At 37.8% G+C, this 18,353-nt stretch overlaps 1 protein-coding gene across 1 annotated transcript in view; it reads right to left on the bottom strand.

Moving 5' to 3' along the window:
* The window catches only part of GRID1 (glutamate ionotropic receptor delta type subunit 1), a 1,121,438-nt gene that overhangs the window by 540,091 nt on the left and 562,994 nt on the right, over positions 1 to 18,353 (bottom strand). Inside the window, exon 4 of the mRNA XM_044660282.1 lies at positions 3,114 to 3,319. Coding sequence (XP_044516217.1) covers positions 3,114 to 3,319 — 206 coding nt within the window. The remainder of the gene's footprint in view (positions 1 to 3,113; positions 3,320 to 18,353) is intronic.

Genomic DNA, 18,353 nt, shown 5'->3' on the forward strand with positions numbered 1-18,353 from the left:
CTTCCCCTTCAATTATCTTTCATCTCAGCTCCCCAAAAGCTCTGATCCCCCTCCCAGGGCATGCCCTCCATGCTTTTTATCACTTTCGTTACCTGGCTGTGAGACTGCTCTGTTAGTCTGATGTCTTTTTTTGTATCTAATGGAAGCCAGGAATTGCTCCCAGTTCCCTCCTCAAGTTATTCTGAGACCTGTTTCTGAGCTCTAGGTACACAGGACAAGTCCCAGGGCTTGGATGATGGGTTAGGTTAGTGACAGTTCATCCTGACACTTGGCTTCAGTTGGGTAGCCTGTGCAGTGGCTCATGGTAACTGTGTTTCCAGATCTGTGGAGAACTGTTCAAGTAACAGCCCCACAAGAGATTGGATGGTACTGAAAATATCTACAAATCAAATAATCTAAGAGAGTCTCAGGATACATTTAATTTGAAGCCTTTAAGTCCTCTGGGTGTCCTAGTTCTTCATGTGATCGTTTACCTTTTTTCCCTGCTCAAAAATGTAACAGAAGAGTTTATAACAGGCATTGTAGTTGTACCCCAAATAATACATGCATCTGGTAAGAAATCTTTTAGAAATGATGACTGGATTATTCTATAATATAGCCAAAACTGCTATCTCGATGGCCTGAGACCAACACAACTCATCCATTGCTCTTTCTTTTATCATGCCCTTTCCCATGGTCTCTATCAATGCCGATCCCTTCCTCCAGCTAAAATGGACTACTTTCATACCCTTGATCTCATTCGACACTCTCCTGCTTCTGTGTTTTTATACATGCCATCTGTTTCCCAAGCACTCCCCCTGTATCTCTGCCTGTTGAAATTCTACTCTGCCTTCAAATGAGCATCTTGGCTTCAACTCAATCAACAAACCATTAAGTACCTCCTAAAGTACAGCCCCTGTGTTATGTACCGGGGATAGAAAAGCCAAAGGGAGACTTGTCTTCTATCATGGGACATTCTTTATGCCCAGTGTACGTGGAGCTAACTGGAAAGTACTGGGTTTTTCTCTATCTCTAGATGTCTCCAATTGGCTTCCACATCACTATCTTTGGCCAGGACAGGACTAGTCTTCCTCATCTCTAACCCAAAAGATCAATGAAATCCCTCACTAGGGAAGTTCTGAGCTCCAATCCTCCACTCCTCACTCTGAACTTCTAGCTTTTATCAAGTGCATACTAGGTGCCAAGGACTGTGATAATCACTGGAAATACAAAGAAAAAGAAAAACACTAGTCCCAGCTCACAAGAAGACCAGTCAATCTAATGGTCTCTAAGCCTTGCCATTCTCCCTATCTCCTAACCACAGAACCCTTAGGTCTTCTGACTCTTTCCATCTGCCCTGCAGGTGAGCCTTTTCTGTGTAGTCTTCTTCATTAGAATGTAAGATCCTTGACCAGGAACTGTCTAGCTTTTTCTCTCTGTATCCTCAGACCTTGGGATAGTTTTTGGCTCATGAAAGGTACTTAACAGTTGCTTTCTCATCAGTAATTTGTTTATTCAACCCTACTTTGTTCTTCTGAAACTCATTCCTCTTTATTATATTACTTTATCCAGCATTATATATTCATGGAAGCAATTATTCCTATTAAGAGATATTTGCTGGTATAACTTTCAGTTTTCTTAATGAGGAGCAAGGATAAAATAACTTAATAAAAAAAAGAATGTCTGTTGATTATCCAACACCATTTATTTCTCCTGTGCCTATCTGAAACCCTGAAGGCCATGTTTTTAAGTTTCCATTCAAAGTGACTCACCCCAGGGGTCACTTAATGGGCTAATGCTTTAGTTCAGGAAGATGCATATTACAGATGATTATTAATATACTTACTGTCTGTCCTTAGTGTCATATTATCACTGCCTAGAACTTTATTAAAGCTTTCATTTCTCTTCCTCACCTTTATCGATCTTTTCAAATGGGTGACTTCAGAATTCAGTAGACTATGAGGTTTATCTCCTCTACCTGTCACAGACTTTGCTGTTACCATTATGGGAAGCAGAAAGCAACGATCCAATCATTGCAAAGTCGAAGTTTTTTCAAATTTTATGGTGAAATAGCAAATGGCATTTGAACAAATGCCTCTCCTAACTAAACCCTCTTCACCAAGATGACATAAAAACCAATGACAGCCAACTTGCCCAAGATAACCTAGAAAGTTCAGCCCAAGAAAAAAGCCAGCCTCCAGAGGCAGCTCAATAAAGCTTGACAGAAAGAAGAAAGAAAAAATGGGTAGATCCATGAAGAGCTTAGCATGCGCTGGAGAAATCCATCACCCTTATTTGTGCATTTAATTGAACTTTCCTCTTAAGCAACAATTTTGCTAACCTCAGTCATGCTGGCCGTGTCTTGACTGACCTTTAGTCATCGATATAATAATAGACTATACTTATATATCGACTCTTCTAGTCTCAATTTAATGATCTGTTGATTTAAATGATGGTTTCTGTGCATACCAGGAGCTAATGAGTCATTAAAATTGACCCTAATATTAAGTAATAAATAAATAGCCTTAAGAACCAAAGAATAAACACAAGCACAATTTGTTGCCTCATTAGTAGTTTCCACAAAAGCACGATTTTGACTTGCTAAAAAGTGTTAAGAGTGCATCTGTCAATATATGAAACAATCTTGAGAATAACTGTAATGTTGTAGGTCTTAAAGTAATGGAAGGGAAGGATGGGTGAAACTAGGAGATGAAGGAAGGAAGCAAAGTTCCCAATAATCTTTGATGTAAAGCAACCACATCTATGTCATCAACTTTATTATTCCATGTGTAACAGACAAGACCGCCATTATGGAGGTCTTGAGTATAGCAAACTTCTGTTTCTAAAAAAGGCTAAAATCTTCAGGGTGCCTGCCCCTGCATCATCAAGGCCTGCCACACCAACAAAGCATTTCACCATGAAAACAAATGTAGATCCCAACTCTGGCCCCTGAAGATGTATGATGATAAATCCCAAGCCTACTTCTTGCTGTACCTAAAACAGCCAGGAGACCCAAGACAGTCTGAACCTCATCACCAAGGAATAAAACAACTCCAAGGAGGGGAACTCCAGGTCCGGGAGCTCACCCAGACAGGTTCTACAATGTTCTGTGACAAAGAAATCAACTCACTGACCTCATTGATGAATGTCTGGGCTCCATGAGGACTAAGCAGCAGGATTGCCCGACGTAGCGTATCCCGGTAGCGATTTAATTCCTCGGTCTTCATGGTGGTAAAGAGACTGGTGAACACCCGGCTGATATTTCTGTCCACCTTTTGTAAGGACACATCGAGCCCCAATCTGGAAGCCTGGTCCAGAAAGCTCTGCAGCCCACGGATATCTATGAAAGAGAAGAAAGGAAAGGTGAAATGGAGAGGAGAATATGAAGGAGGAAAAAAGGAAAATAGGGAGGGAATGGAAAGAAAGGATCAAGGAAGAAAAGAGACGAGGAAACAGAGAGCGGGACAGAGAGAAAATATGAGAACATCATTTGGAAATCCACTAAATAACTTACTCTGGGCCCAGGCAAAAAAACAAAAGAAAAACTACTAAGGGTAAAGCACTGTGTAAGGCATAGTATGAGATATAAAGTTTACATAAGACTAAATGACTACCTTCTTAAATTTTCCAATCTATTAGTGCAGAAAGACAGAGAAAATTCTAATGTGCAGAGTAAGGCAATGGAAGAAGCACAGGCTTTGGACAAAGATATGCTGTTTCCAAGTCCCACCTCTGACACTTAGGGCCTTATCTCTTAATTTGGACAAATCTCTTAATTTCTCTAGTATTCAGTTTTCTCATCTGTAAAATGGAGAGTTGGTCACATATTTGTATGGGCGAGTACCAATCCTAGAATCAAGAAGACAAGAATTCAAATCTGACCTCAGGCACTTAATAGTTGTATGACCTTGGGCAAATCACTTAACCCTGTTAGCCTCAGTTTCCTCATCTTTAAATTTGATAGAGAAGGAAATGACAAACCACTCCGGTGTCTTTGCCAAGAAAATCCAAATGAGATTACAAAGAGTCAGACATGACTGAACAATAACAAGAGCGTCAAAAATAACAAAACGAAGGCTCATGCCAGATGGCTGTTGAAGTTCCTTCCAATTCTAAATCAAATCTCTTAGGATCTTAGTACAACAGGGAAGAATAAACTGAAGAGTGAATATTATGAGGCCCTTGGGACTGGCTCATCATGACCAGGATTTGAGGATTTGGTGGGGCTTCCTGGAGAAGTTATTGCTTCAGGTAGATGTTTTGATAATAATGGAAATAATACTACTATTAATTAGGATTAATTAGTATTTTTTTCTGTAAAGAATGAATGAAGAAAAAATGGCAAATCAATGCAAAATCCTTGCCACCAATGATTAGAAACAGGTTATCATTAGGTGCCTGGAAAGAGAGAGTAAAAAGTAAAAGTAGAAACAGTAATATATTATGGCAGGCTACAAAAATTTAGCACTGAAACAATACCTAACAAGAATGGATTTGGCAACTGGAATGGTAAAAGTTTTCTTTTATTCACTTATTTTAAAAAAATGTTGCCTTCCTTCCATCTTAGAATCAATAATGTGTATTGGTTCCAAGGCAGAAGTGTAGTAGAGGCTAGGCAGTGGTTATAAAATGACTGGCTCAGGGTTACACAGTGAGAAGTTTTAGATTAAGAGTTAGATTTTAGGAGTTTTAGGAGTTTTAGATTTTAACCTAGGACCTGCTCTCTCTAGAACTGGCTCTCAGTCCACTGAATCACCTAGATGCTCCTATTCTCTATCTTTTATGGACTAATAAAACAATTCCTTCTCCTACAAATAAAGCCCTCAAAATATCCTTAAGAATCCAACAAATAGACTGTAATTGAATTATGGCATTTTTACAAATAAAATCAGAGGCCAAAATGGTCTGGAGAAACCACTGATCCACAAAAATGTAAAATATACATATATGTATATTTAATAGGTGTTACCATAGCAAATACTCATAATCTCCTATGAGTGAAATTAAAATGAGTGAGAGCTAAGGGGGCTTCCAAAATAAGAGACTTAACAAAAGTCAAAAATATATGAGTAGGGGGCAGCTGGGTGGCTCAGTGGATTGAGAGTCAAACCTAGAGATGGGAGGTCCTAGGTTCAAATCTGGCCTCAGACACTTCCCAGCTGTGTGACCCTGGGCAAGTCACTTGATCCCCATTGCCTAGCCCTTACCACTCTTCTGCCTTGGAGCCAATATATAGTATTAGTATTGACTCCAAGATGGAAGGTAAGGGTTTAAAAAAATTTAAAAAATATATGAGTACAAGATAACGCATATACCATCTCTTTCCTTGTGTGTGCACCTGGAACTGTCTAAAGGATGTTTTCAGGGAGCCCACATAAGATGAACTGAAATCTCAATATTTTAATTCAATAACCAAAAAAATCTATCATTTTACATAGTAATTTGTAGGATATTTAACATGAGAGAATAATAGGAGAGTGAGCTCTCTAGGATCATTGCTTACCAAAGAAAGACAAATTTGATTCTTTTTTTCTGTCTCCAAAAGGAGGCACTTAAGAGTGAAAAAAATTTAGTTGAATTCTTTTTTATGAACTATGTATTGTTAGAATGACCATTTGATTTTGAAACTCTATGCTTTGAAACTTCAAGAGCTCTGCAACCTCATTGATGTGAGTAAATCTTTAAAAGGTACAAATTCAAAGTTTGGCATGATTTCTCAGCCTATGTGATTTTGGGCCATGTTCTCTCTAGTCTGAAGCTGGATAGCCCAGTGGGTAGAATGCTGAACCTGGAAATGAATTCAAATCGAGCCTTAGATATTTATTTGCTAAGTGATCTTGGGTAAGTCACTTAATCTCTCTATGCCTCAGCTTCCTTATCTGTAAAATAAGGATGATAATAGCTAAGTTCTCCCAGTTTTTTGTCCTTACAAATAAAAATGCTTTTCAAACCATAAAACACTACATAAAAGTTATTATTTTTATCAATAATACTAGTAATCATCTTATAGAGAGGTTCTGGTTTGAAAGGTGACAGAATGAATAGTGTTCATCTGGAATAAGGAAGCCCTCAATTCAAGTAAAATGATTAAAAGCAATTTACAACCACTCTGACCCTCAGTTTCATCATTAGAAAGCAGAATTCACAATAATATAGTCATGCCTACCTCACATGGTGGATCATAATATCATATTTTTAGAGCTTCAAAATGCCATAAAAGTGATTTACTTCAACTCTTTCCTTTGAGGTTTAATGACTTTCCCAAGGTCACAGAGCTAGGAAATGGCATATCTGAAAGTCAAAACCAATTCCTTGGACTCCAGATGTAGTTCTCTTACAAATTTGGTACCTTTGTCATTTTGTAAAACTTTAGAATGCTATTTAGATTTCAGATCTTATTGCCCAGCATGAGATCCTTCCTCTAGATTTAGTTTTACATTCTATATGTATCAAAGTGGTTTTTTAAATAGCTAATTTTAAATCAACTAGTGTTCCATTTTCCCCCTAAAACACATTTTTGTCCTAACCTATGTACATATACACTCTCCTCATCAAGATTCCCCTATCCTATGTTCAATGACCCCTGGATCCTCTAAACTCATAAACCTTCCCATGTTCATCTGGGTACCTTATGACTAAGCCTTTGGGCATTTAAAGCCCTTTAATACTGAGAACAGTAGGAGTATCTCATAGCTGGGAAATATATATTTTTTTCTATTCAGTCTCTTGGCAGCTCTATTTTGATCAAACTGGATTCAGTCTGCCATTCATCTATCATCAGCCGTCTTCAAGGGAGAATTGCAATTAATTCTGGATTCGTGCACCAAAATTAGGAAAATGTCAGAAACACAACCACGCTCAGACAATTACACAAAACAAGGGCTTTTTGCAGCAGGTTGGGGCCTCATCTGTAGAAGCAATGCCAACTGAAGGGTTGAGCTGGGATCCAAAAGCCAATCCATCCATTTCACCTGAAACCTATACCACCAAATCAGGTGATTTACTTAATTTTTGAAATCGATTAAAATCAAGTTCAGGCCTTAGCCACTTCCCAGCTGTGTGACCCTGGGCAAGTCACTTGACCCCCATTGCCCACCCTTACCACTCTTCCACCTATGAGACAATACACCGAAATTAAGGGTTTATAAAAAAAAATCAAGTTCAGGACACTAACCACAAATGAAACCAAGTTTGTTCTGTCATCATTTAATGAAATGACATAAACTTAATTACTGAGAGAATACTATTAATCTCTTTTACCAAAATAAGTAGTCCTTTAACTCACTTAGAGCCACCATCTGGCACAGAAAGCATTTATTAAACACATACCATAAGCAATGTTCCTTAAACCAGGCCCACTTAAACCTAAGAGTCTGCAACCAATCTGGGACAAAGTTTGCTAAATTCTACGATTCCTGTGCCATCACAGAGGGCCTGGATTCAAATCCTGTTTCTGGCAGCCTTAAAGGTTTGGACAACTTATTTTATTATCTATAACATAGATTGTGATCAACTCAATAATCTGTGATGTTTCTTCCAACTTTAATATATTGAAATATCTCACATCTTTCCTTTCCTTTCCACCTATGCTGCAGTAAAAAGGATGTTGAGCTCAGAATCATAGCCCTGGAATTGGAATTCTTGGCCTTCCTCCTCACTTCATAGATAGCCTTGAGCAAGTCATCAAACATCTCTGGTCCTCAGTTTCCTCATTCACATAATAAGGGAATTGGACTCAAAATCTGTGATCCCATCAAACTTTAGGTTTCTATCTCCTTTCAATTGTAAGAGCATCCCAAAAAATCTATCTACCCCAAACTCTCCCCCTTTTGATTTATTTTTACCACTGGCACAAGAATCTTTGTAACACAGAGGCCAGATCTCATATTCCTCAATTCTAAGGTTTTCCACTTCTTCTTCTCTGACCTCCAAAATAAACAAATTAAAAAAATAATAAAACAGGTATTGGCTGCAGTCAGAAGGAAAAAAAAATACTGTATGTATTCAATAATCTAAGTTTTGGAGTATGGAGTCTATCCTCCACATTGTAGCCCATATATACTTTAATAGCTTTTTTTTAGAGTAATCTCTTGTTTTTGTCTTTACTTCCAGACAACCTCCAACAATGCATTCACTTAAGAGAATAATTAAATAGCAATTAGAGGAAAATTTATATCTCTAAATGCTTATATCAATAAATTAGAAAAAGAACAGATCAATGCATTGGGTATGCAATTTGCAAGACTAGAAAAAGAACAAATTAAACATCCCCAATTAAATACAAAATTAAAAATCCTAAAAATTAAAGACGTTATTAACTAAATAAATATTTGTTGATCTGAATTTCATCCAGCCCATTCTCACCTCTCTGCTTTCATCCACATCATTTCAAATGCCTTGAAGGGACTTCCTCAGCCATCTTTCCCTTCCTTTATGGCCCTCAACTTAGAATTCTTCTCTAGAGAGAATCCTAGCTAGACATGACCCCACCTGACACGTATAGACCCCTCTAAGATTTACAAGGCATTGTACATAAGCTCAAACACTAATTGTTGGCATTGATATAATAATTCAAAGTTTGTAAGCACTCGGCAAACATGGCTTCCCTCAAGTCTGGCAGCAACCCCATAAGGTAAGCACTAAGAATATTAATAGTTCCATTTTACAGAGAGGCGAAGGTACTTGTCCATCAGCACCCAAATGGAATAGTGAGTTGTAGGTCTGAGCATCAGGTATTTCCTGATTGCGTGTTCAGCACTCTTGGAAAGTACATTGCCCTACTAATATGGAAATATGTCTTGCATGACTTCACAAGTGTAATGGATATCATACTGCTTGCTTTCTTGGTGGATACGGGAGGGACTGAAGAGAAGGAGAAAATCTGGGAGCTGAAATAAAATAATGAATGACACAGTGACAAAAGAAAGAAGGAAATACATTTCCTGGGTTTTTATCACATTTTATTTTTAGAAAAAATCCAAGGAAGCCAGTGCTATGTGTATTGTGATCTCCATTATATAGTTTTCCTGATGGCAGTTAACCCATGGATGAGATGGGATTTGAACTCACTTCTTTCCTGATTGCAAATCCAGAGCTTTTCCCCTTACATACACTCCTGTCCCCTCCATGAATGTACGAGTCCTGAAAAGTCAAGCACATGGAACAGCGATGATGGACCTTCATCATAGTTCTCTGTAGACATGTCTGATGGTAAGTGCCTGGAGGGCAGGGGCCATGTTGTTTTTCTTCTTTGCATCTTCAGGGTCTGGCTGGGTTTCTGACTCTTAGAAGGGTTTAATAAATACTGGCTGTTATTGCTAGTGACAAGCCCAGCCTTTTTCAGAAGCATCCAGGGAGATAAAGAAGGAAAAGTCAACCAAGGCTGGACCTCTATAGATAGGGGATGTTCCAATGGCCCCAGGCAAGAATGAAGGCAATTGAAATTTCAAGAGGATGGGAAAGAGAGAAACCTGAGAACATTCAAGTCTAATCCAGCCCATCAGTTGCAGAATTAGTTCACATTTATTTCTGTAGTTGTGCTGGAGTTCTCAAAGCTCTCAGTTAACAAGTCTAAAAGGTAGGTTAAAGTATAAAAAATGGGTGAGTTTGGGCAAGTAACTCAATCTCTCTTTTGGCCCTTAGTTTCCTGATCTGTAAAAAGAAGGGACTGATGATACTGGTATTTCCAGAAGACTGAGGAAGAACTCTGCTGCCCAGAATGAGACATATTTTTGGACATGGACCATGTGGGAAATTGGTTTGTTTGACTATTTGTTGTTCAGTCATTTAAGTACCATCCTACTCCTCATGACCCCATTTGGAATTTTCTTAACAAAGATTCTCAAGTGGCCTGCTATTTCCTTCTCCAGCTCATTTTACAGATGAAGGAACTGTGACTAAAAGGGTTAAATGACTTGCCCAGGGTCACACAACTAGTAAGTATCTGAGGTGAGATTTGAACTCATAAAGACTTGAAATCTTACTGAATCTGTGCCATCTAGCTGCTTTCATTTGACTATGATTATTTGTTATAGGGGTTTGTTTTTCTTTTAAAGTGAGAGAGAAGGAAGAAGAAAAACTAAATGGTTTTTTTTAATTTTAAAAAATGGAAAATAAAAAAACTAAAATCAATGTTCTTTGTATCCTTTTCTCTGAGGAAGAACCATTTGATGGTCTGGCCTGCTTCCTGATGCTCTGAAATCACAGCTTCAGGATCCAGGCACCAATAGGAAAATCTTTCCAGATGACCAGAGCCATGTGGAACAAGCCAGCTAGGAATTATTCTTGTGTTCTCATCCAATAAAACACGGCTTTCATCCACATGAGCCAAGATGTTGGACAAGGGGGCACCTCCAGGGGCCTTCACACCAATTCCTCTGGACTCCACAGAAAAGGCCATCCCTCCATCAGTCACTATCATGAGACCTCAGGCAAGCCTCAGCCTCCCCAGGACTCATTTTTATTTCCTATAAAATGAGAAGGGGGCGGAATTAGAAGGCCTTTCCGTTCCCTTCCTGAGCTATGTTTGTCACATTATGAGCTTTGTGTCCTAGGCCTACAACCCTAGAAGTTAGAAATAATAATAATAATAATAATAATAATAATAATAATAGCGAATATTGATGCTGAGAGCTTTACAATTCTTATCTCATTTGGTCCTCACAACAGCCCTGAGAAGTAGGTGTTATGATGATTCCCATTTTTCAGAAGAGAAAACCAAGACAAGCAGGGTTAAATGACTCGTCCAGGTTCATAAAGCTAGTGTCTAAGTTCAAATCTGAACTCATCTTCCTGACTCCAGGCCCAGCACTCTATTCGCTACACCACTGAACTTCTTCAAACACATCCTTAAGTTATTTTGTAAAGTTGTTCTTTCCTCTTCCTTTTTTTTCTAAGCCTTCCTCTTAGGTGGGTAGGTGATATAGTAGACGGGGTCCCAGGCTTGGACTCAAAAAGATCCAAATTCAAATCCTCCCTCAGATACCTCCTTGCTACATCTCCTTGAACAAGTTTCTCTCTTCCTCAGTTTCCTCATCTGTAAAATAGCGAAGAGAGCAGCACTTACTTCCCAGGATTATGATGATGATCGCATGAGGTTACTCATATATATATATATATAAAACACCTTGCACACCTTAATGTGCTATATAAATGTTAGCTATTATTATTAAGCGCCACCCCCTCCTCTTGCCAAGCCCGCAGGCATTTGGCCCACATCCAGCCATGTAGGATACAGCAACTGATCCAAAGGGCATAAAAAAAATTGCTGAGAACAGCAAAGAAAAGAGGAGATGATTCAAATAATCCTGAGGTCAGAACTTACTTCCTTAGTGTTGTGAATAAAATGTTTAATGGCTTATATTGATGTGGGGAGGGGAGGGAGTTATGGCTCCATCTCCACAAACTTCCTCCTTTGAGGCCTCTTTGTGGTATAGATATAACCTTGGGTGTTGAAAGGGGATGGCAGTAGGACGTAAGCAGAGGCCACCAAGTTAGAAGAGAGTCTAGTAGGGACTCTGAACCTCGATTTTGTCATTTTTTTAAAGAGAGAGGAGGAGGAAGAAGGGAAAAGAAGAGAGAAGGGAAAGACAGACAGACAGAGATGAAGAAAAGGAAGAGAGAGAGAAAGAGAGAGAGAGAGAGAGAGAGAGAGAGAGAGAGAGAGAGAAGAGAGAGAGAAGACTGGACTAGGTAATCTTTGAGGTCTCTTCCAGCTCTGAATCTACATTCCTATGAAGTAAATTTGATTTGTAGATGGGGACAACTGAGGCACAGGAAGGTCAAATGGCATATAATTCTATCTCACTCAAAGCATTAACCCAGAGATAGACTATCTAAGACCAACCTAGTAAGTGTGTAAGAGACATCTCATAAGAGACAAGCTGCCATTTGATTGTTCTGAACTAAAAAATATGCATCAAACTTTTTTTTAAGTCTAGCCATGTAATATCACCAATGTGACAGATTCTTGGAGTTCACCACACTGATGACAGTGCAGTAATTACCTCTGACCATCCAAATCAACACCCTCTCTGGGACAGAGTCCTGCTTCAAGCACAGGAATGTTGGGACACACTCACGGTCTCGCAGATATATCAATGAAAGTATCTGAACCCAAGTTTTTCTGGCTTGAATGTTGGCCCTGTAGCCATTTAGCCATTTTTTCAATAATTTTTCAGTCATGTATGATTCTCTGTGGCCTCATTTGGGGTTTTCTTGGCAGACAGTGGAGTGTTTTACCCTTTTCTTCTCGAGCTTATTTTACAGATGAGGAAACTGAGACAAATAGGGTTAAGTGACTTACCCAGGGTCACAAAGCTAGGAAGTCTCTGAGGCCAGATTTGAACTCAGGAAAATAAACTTCCTGGCTTCAGACCCAGTGCTCTATCCTTGCTGACCTCTAGAATAGTCCACATTTAAGTAACACTAAGTTTTTGAAAGTACTTTGTGTATATCATTAATTTGGTTCATATGTGAAATCTAATAGATCTAATTAGGTTTATAGGATTTATAGTAGCATTGGACAAATTCTTGGGGTTGGATGTTAACTAACCACAAGGGAAAGACAGAACTGGTTCATTTTTTGGTTTGTTTTTGTTTCCTCTCTCAGAGAGAGTGCTGGTACCCTGGAAATGGTTTATAGGTATTTAATACCAGATGCAGCCCAGAATACAGGAAGAGAGTACCTAATTGACTTTGATAAATTCAGATCCCCTAACCTAGATTAATACATGGCCAAAACACTGCCAGTGATATTTAAAGGTCATGGATCCTGGAAGAAGATTGAAGAAGGGCAAATGGAGTCTCATTTTCTCTATTTTTTAAACCCTTACCTTCTCTCTTAGATCAATATTAAGTATCAGATCTAAGACAGAAGTTAAGTGACTTTTCCAGGACCACATAATTAGGAAATGTCTGAGGCCAGATTTGAGCCCAAGACATCCCATCTCCAAGCTTGTTGCCCTATCCACTGAGCAACCTAGCCATGTCCCCATTTTCTTTTAAAAAAGAATCTCAAAGCACTAACAAAGGGAATTTAAGTTCAATCATAGAAAATCCTAGCTTGGATCATTAAAGAGAGTGTCCATGACCGTGCAAAGGAATCAGTGGCAATGCCCAAGAACCAACAAGGCTTCACAAAAAGCAAGTCATGCCAGATTAACCTTACATCATTTTCTGGACAGGATTACTAATCCAGAGTATCAGGTAAATGCTACCAATATGGTTTACCCAGATTTTAGCAAACAATTTGACACACTATCTCATACTATTCCTATAGAAAAGAAGGAGATACGTGGGCTAGATGATAATATCATTAGACAGATTCAGAACTTGTCAAATGAGCTAACACAAAGAAGAGTAGTTAGTATTTCAATGTCAATTTAACAGGTCTCCAGAATGACTCCTCAAGGATCTGTACTTAGCCATGTACTGTTTAACATTTTAATACTGGCTTGGATGAAGCCATATATGGAATACCTATTATATTTTAAAATGACACAAAGTTGGGAGGGATAGGCACCACTCTGATGGTGAGGTAGGGATAAAATGAGAGCTTAGCAAATGAAAGCTCTGGGCTGAAGCTAATAAGATAAAGCACAATAAAGCACTCTATGCAAAATCTCATTCTTAGATCCAAAAAACCCCAACTTCAAGAGTATACAAAGTGGACATCATGGTTATACCTCATTTTGTCTGGAGAAGAAAATCCACAGGGGGTTTGGATCACAAATTCCATACAAGTAGTAAGAGCTCATTGCCAGAAAAGTTCATGTGATCTTCTACTATGCAAAGAAGTCTCATTCCCTAAAACAAGGACATGATGGTCACTGTGTCCTGCTCCTTGGTCAGATCTCATCTGGAGTATTGTGTTTTGTTGTGAGCATAACTCTTCTGGAAAATGTCCATAAGCTGAGGAATATACAAAGGAAGGCAACCAGGATGGTAAATTACTATGAGTTTCTGTTGTATAAGAATTAGTTGAAGGAATTAGGAAGATTCATCTTAGAGAAAAAAGAACTTGGGTGAGGCAAGTTAGACAACTCATGAACAGCTGTCTTCAAATATCCAAGTAGTTGTCATGGGGAAAAAAGATTGGACTTTTCTATTTGATTATAGAGGATAAAACTAGGAGGAAAGAGAAGAGGCAAATTTTGCCTTAATGTAGAGTAGAGATAGTAGAGAGACTTCCTAGGAAGAGGAGCTATCCAAAACGATAGGGGGCAATCTTTGGGGGCCCACAAGCAGAAGTTGAATATCCATTCATTTGCCAGATGTCACAGAAATTATTATTTTTATAGTGTAAGGAAACCACTGTAAAATTCCATGGTTCTATGATTCTTTAAAGATCAATTATTTTATTTCCTTTGGCAATAAAGAATTAGCAAAAATAAAGTACATAAGAAAGTAATAGTTGTGAGTGAGCAAAAGTACCGAAAGAAGACCAACTGGGAAAATTTAGAATTTTAGGAGTTGTTTAGTAAATAGTGAAGTTTTGTTGTTTAGTCATTTCAGTCATGTCTGACTTTTCATGATTCCTTTTGTTTTGTTGGCAAAAATATTGAAATGGTTTGTCATTTCATTCTCCAGCTCATTTTACAGATGAGAAAACTATGACAAGCAGAGGTTAAAAGACTTCCCCAAGGTCACACAGCTATCGGAAGTCTTCATAATTCCAGTCTCAGTGCTCTATCTACTCCATCATTTAGCTGCCTCATGAGATCGCTTAGTCAAAATTGGCTGAAAAAAATATGTGAAGAGAAATGGTATGAAATTAGACTGAAAACTGGAGAGCCTTGAATGCCAGGCAAAAATATTTCAATTTTCTTTAGTAAATTATGAAAGGTCAGTAGTCAAAGCATTAAAATAAAGTTCAGTGATAGTGTAGGCTGTATCCAAAGGCAGGTTTCAGCTACCTGGTAGATTCGACAGTGATCTTAGAAAATGAGGATGAATAGAAAGAATGGAATCTCTAACTGTGGAGAACTATAAAGCCAGACCCCAGAGGATGGGAAGGTGTGTCAAATCGTGAGGTGGAGTAAGCTGGAATTTCCATGGTCTAGTTAAATATTCTGCTGAGTACCAGGTATTGAAATTGGCTGAGTCCACAACTCCAGATCTCAACTCGCTCTTCTAGCATCTCTCTGCTCCTTAATGCTGTTCGTGTTGACCTGGCTTCCTCTCATCATGACCACCTCGGCTCCTTCAGTTTTAAGTCAATAATGTTATCTCACTGACCTTGGCTTCCATTTTGGACTGTCTAAACCTTTCAACTGTAGGACCAGTCTTCCATCATTGAAAAAATACAAACTCTTGGCTCCAACTGAAATTCTGTCTTGGGCTATGCTACAACTTCCCATAGGTTTGAAACCTCCCCCCTACACCACCATGGCCCATGGGGAGGTTTTGGCTAATATTGCTGCCTCATCAGGGATGAACTAGAGCTAGTGAGAGAATGGGAAAATTCAACATAGTAATGGCTGGTACTTTGTGATAGGATTTTCAGAATCAGACTAATAGGACTAAAACAATGGTGAAAATGATGATGAAGAGGAAAAGAAGGAGAAGGAAGGGAATAGGAAGAATTGTATTTTATATAATATGATTTATATAAGAAATAGATAGTACTTTCTGGAAAGAGTTTCAGAATCAGACTAATAGAACTAGAAAAATAATGAGGAGGAAGAGAATAATAGGAAGAATTGAAATTTATGCAGTATTAGGGTTCACAAATTATTTTATTTCTTTGATTTTCCCCAATAACATTGAAAGGTAAGTCCTGCATAAGTTATTTACATTAGAGAGATTAGATGACTGAGAATTGGAAAAGTTATATGATTTATCCATGGTCATTTGGTGAATAAATATCAGAAGAGCAATCAGAATCCAGGTCTTGCCAATTCCACTTTCAGCCTTCTGTGTGCTACACTGAGGAGCAGCTAGCTGATAAAGTGGATAGGTCATGGGGTTTAGAATCTAAGGAAACTTATCTTCCTGAGTTCAAATCCAGTCTGAGACACTTACAAGCTTTGTGACTCTGGGCAAGTCACTTAACTCTCAATTTCCTCATCTAAAAAATGAGCTAAAGAGAGAAATGGCATATCATTCCAGAATATTTGCCAAGAAAATCCCAAATGAGGTCATGAATAGCTGAACACAATTGAACAACCAGGCTACATTGCAGTCTCTGAAAGCATCCTCAGAAGCCCCTTAGTCCGAAGAGGATTGGAATAAGAATCCTCCCTACAATAATTCCAAATTGTTACACAGCTATCACATGAATGTTCCCAGATAAAAGGAAACGTGTATGAAGGGAACCCGTTTCACTTTTTGATATCTTTGTCACAAAGCTGTTTTGTTTTTCCTTACAAGCCTTCATAACCTGATCTCTTCATACTTTTCCTGTATTCTTATGCCTTATTTTCTTCAAAGTCCTGTGTGACTTAGTTGTGATGGTCTCCTTGCTCTTGTTCAAATAAGATTCTCCATCACCCCTCTCCATGCATTTGCACTAGCCTAGAATTTCCTTTTCTCACCTCTACACCTAGTGAGTATTCAATCTGCTCTGTTCATTTGGACTCTGTTCATTCTTTGGAGATAGACTTTTTTTTCTTCATGAATCCCTTGAACTTGTCCTGGATCCTTGCCTTGTTGCTAATAGTTGTCATTTGCAGGTGATCATCATACATTATTATTGTTAATTTTGAACAACATTCTCCTGGTTCTGTTCATTTCACTTTGCATCACTTCATATATGTCTTTCCAAATTTTCTGTGATTATCTTGTCTGCCATTTCTTATGGCATGATAGTATTCCATTACAATCATATACTACAACTTGCTCAACCATTCCCTAATTTATGGATAGCCCTTAAGTTTTGAGGTCTTTGCCACCACAAAAAGAGCTAATATAAATATTTTAGAACATAGAGTTTCTTTTCCTTTTGATCACCTTAGGAAGTAAACATAATAAATATGTCTGAGTATAATTCCAGATTTCTGCGCAAAATGATTGGATCAGTTCATAGTTTCACCAACAATGTATTAGTGTCCCTATTTTTCAATAACCTCTCCAATATATTTCATTTTCCCCTTTTATTATTTTAGATAATCTTATAGGTATGAGATGATATTTCAGAGTTGTTTTGATTTGCATTTGTCTAATAATAATTTAGATCATTTTTATATGTAGCTTTGATTTCTTCATCCAGAGCCTATCTGTTTCTATCTTTTGATCATTTATCAGTTGAAGAATGGCTCATATTCTTATATATTTGACAAATCTCTATATATTTTAGTTATGAGACGTTTATCTAAGAAAAAGTCTATAACTTTTTTTCCCAGTGTATTGCTTTCCTTCTGATCTTGGCTACATTAGTTTTAATTATTAAATGCTCCAATGTAATATATTCAAAATTATCCATTTTACATATCACAATGTTTTCTGTCTTTTGTTTATTCATAAATTCTTCTCCTATCTATAAACCTGATATGTAATAAGGTCCTTATTCTTCTAAATTTTTTACAACTTCCTTTATACTGAGGTCATGTATCCATTTTGATCTTCTCTTGGTAAATGGTGTAAGATACTGGCTTGTGTCTAGTTTCTGCCAAGCTACTTTCCAGTTTTCCCCAAAATTTTTCCAAATAGTGAATTCTTATTCCAAACACTTGCAACTATATGCTTATCAAACATGAGGTAACTATAATTTTTTAGAGAACAACTGTCCTAGCTTAGATCTTCTCTTTGCAAATCCAACAACTGGGTCTGAGATGGATGAATGGTAAGCTTCAGTTATCCAGAAACATGCACTCATGCCAGGTAAATATATGAGGACTCATAATAATGCTACATCCCAGGCTAAGCAGGAGAAAAGGGAAAAGAAAAGTTTCATCATCTGAAAAATGAGAAGTTTGACCTCAATATCTTCTGAGATCTTGTCAAACTCTGTATCTATGATATATTGATACTGTAATCTATTTTGGATAATATATTAAAATCAGCTAACAAATCTTAAAATATTCTAGAAATGTTCATTGCTGTTGCTATTATTTTTAATGATTTATAAATCACAGCATTCTACATAAATCAAAAGTATATACTTGAAGCAGCAATAGTAGCATCATGACAATGGAAGGAGCACTGAATTTGGGAGTGTGACAAACTAGACTTGACTACATTTGAATTATTATCCATTTTATCTTGAACAATTCACTTAAAATCTATAAACTTCCACTTTTCAGCTATAAAATAAGGATGCTGGATGAGGTGAACTCTGCAGTTACTTCTATCTCTAAATCCTATGATCCAATGATAATCCTAGAAAAATTATATCGAATCTGTTCTCTGAGCCATCTTGCCATTTACTGTTGGTA

The sequence above is a fragment of the Gracilinanus agilis genome, chromosome 2, assembly GCF_016433145.1.
Source record: "Gracilinanus agilis isolate LMUSP501 chromosome 2, AgileGrace, whole genome shotgun sequence".
In the NCBI taxonomy this organism is placed as follows: domain Eukaryota; kingdom Metazoa; phylum Chordata; class Mammalia; order Didelphimorphia; family Didelphidae; genus Gracilinanus; species Gracilinanus agilis.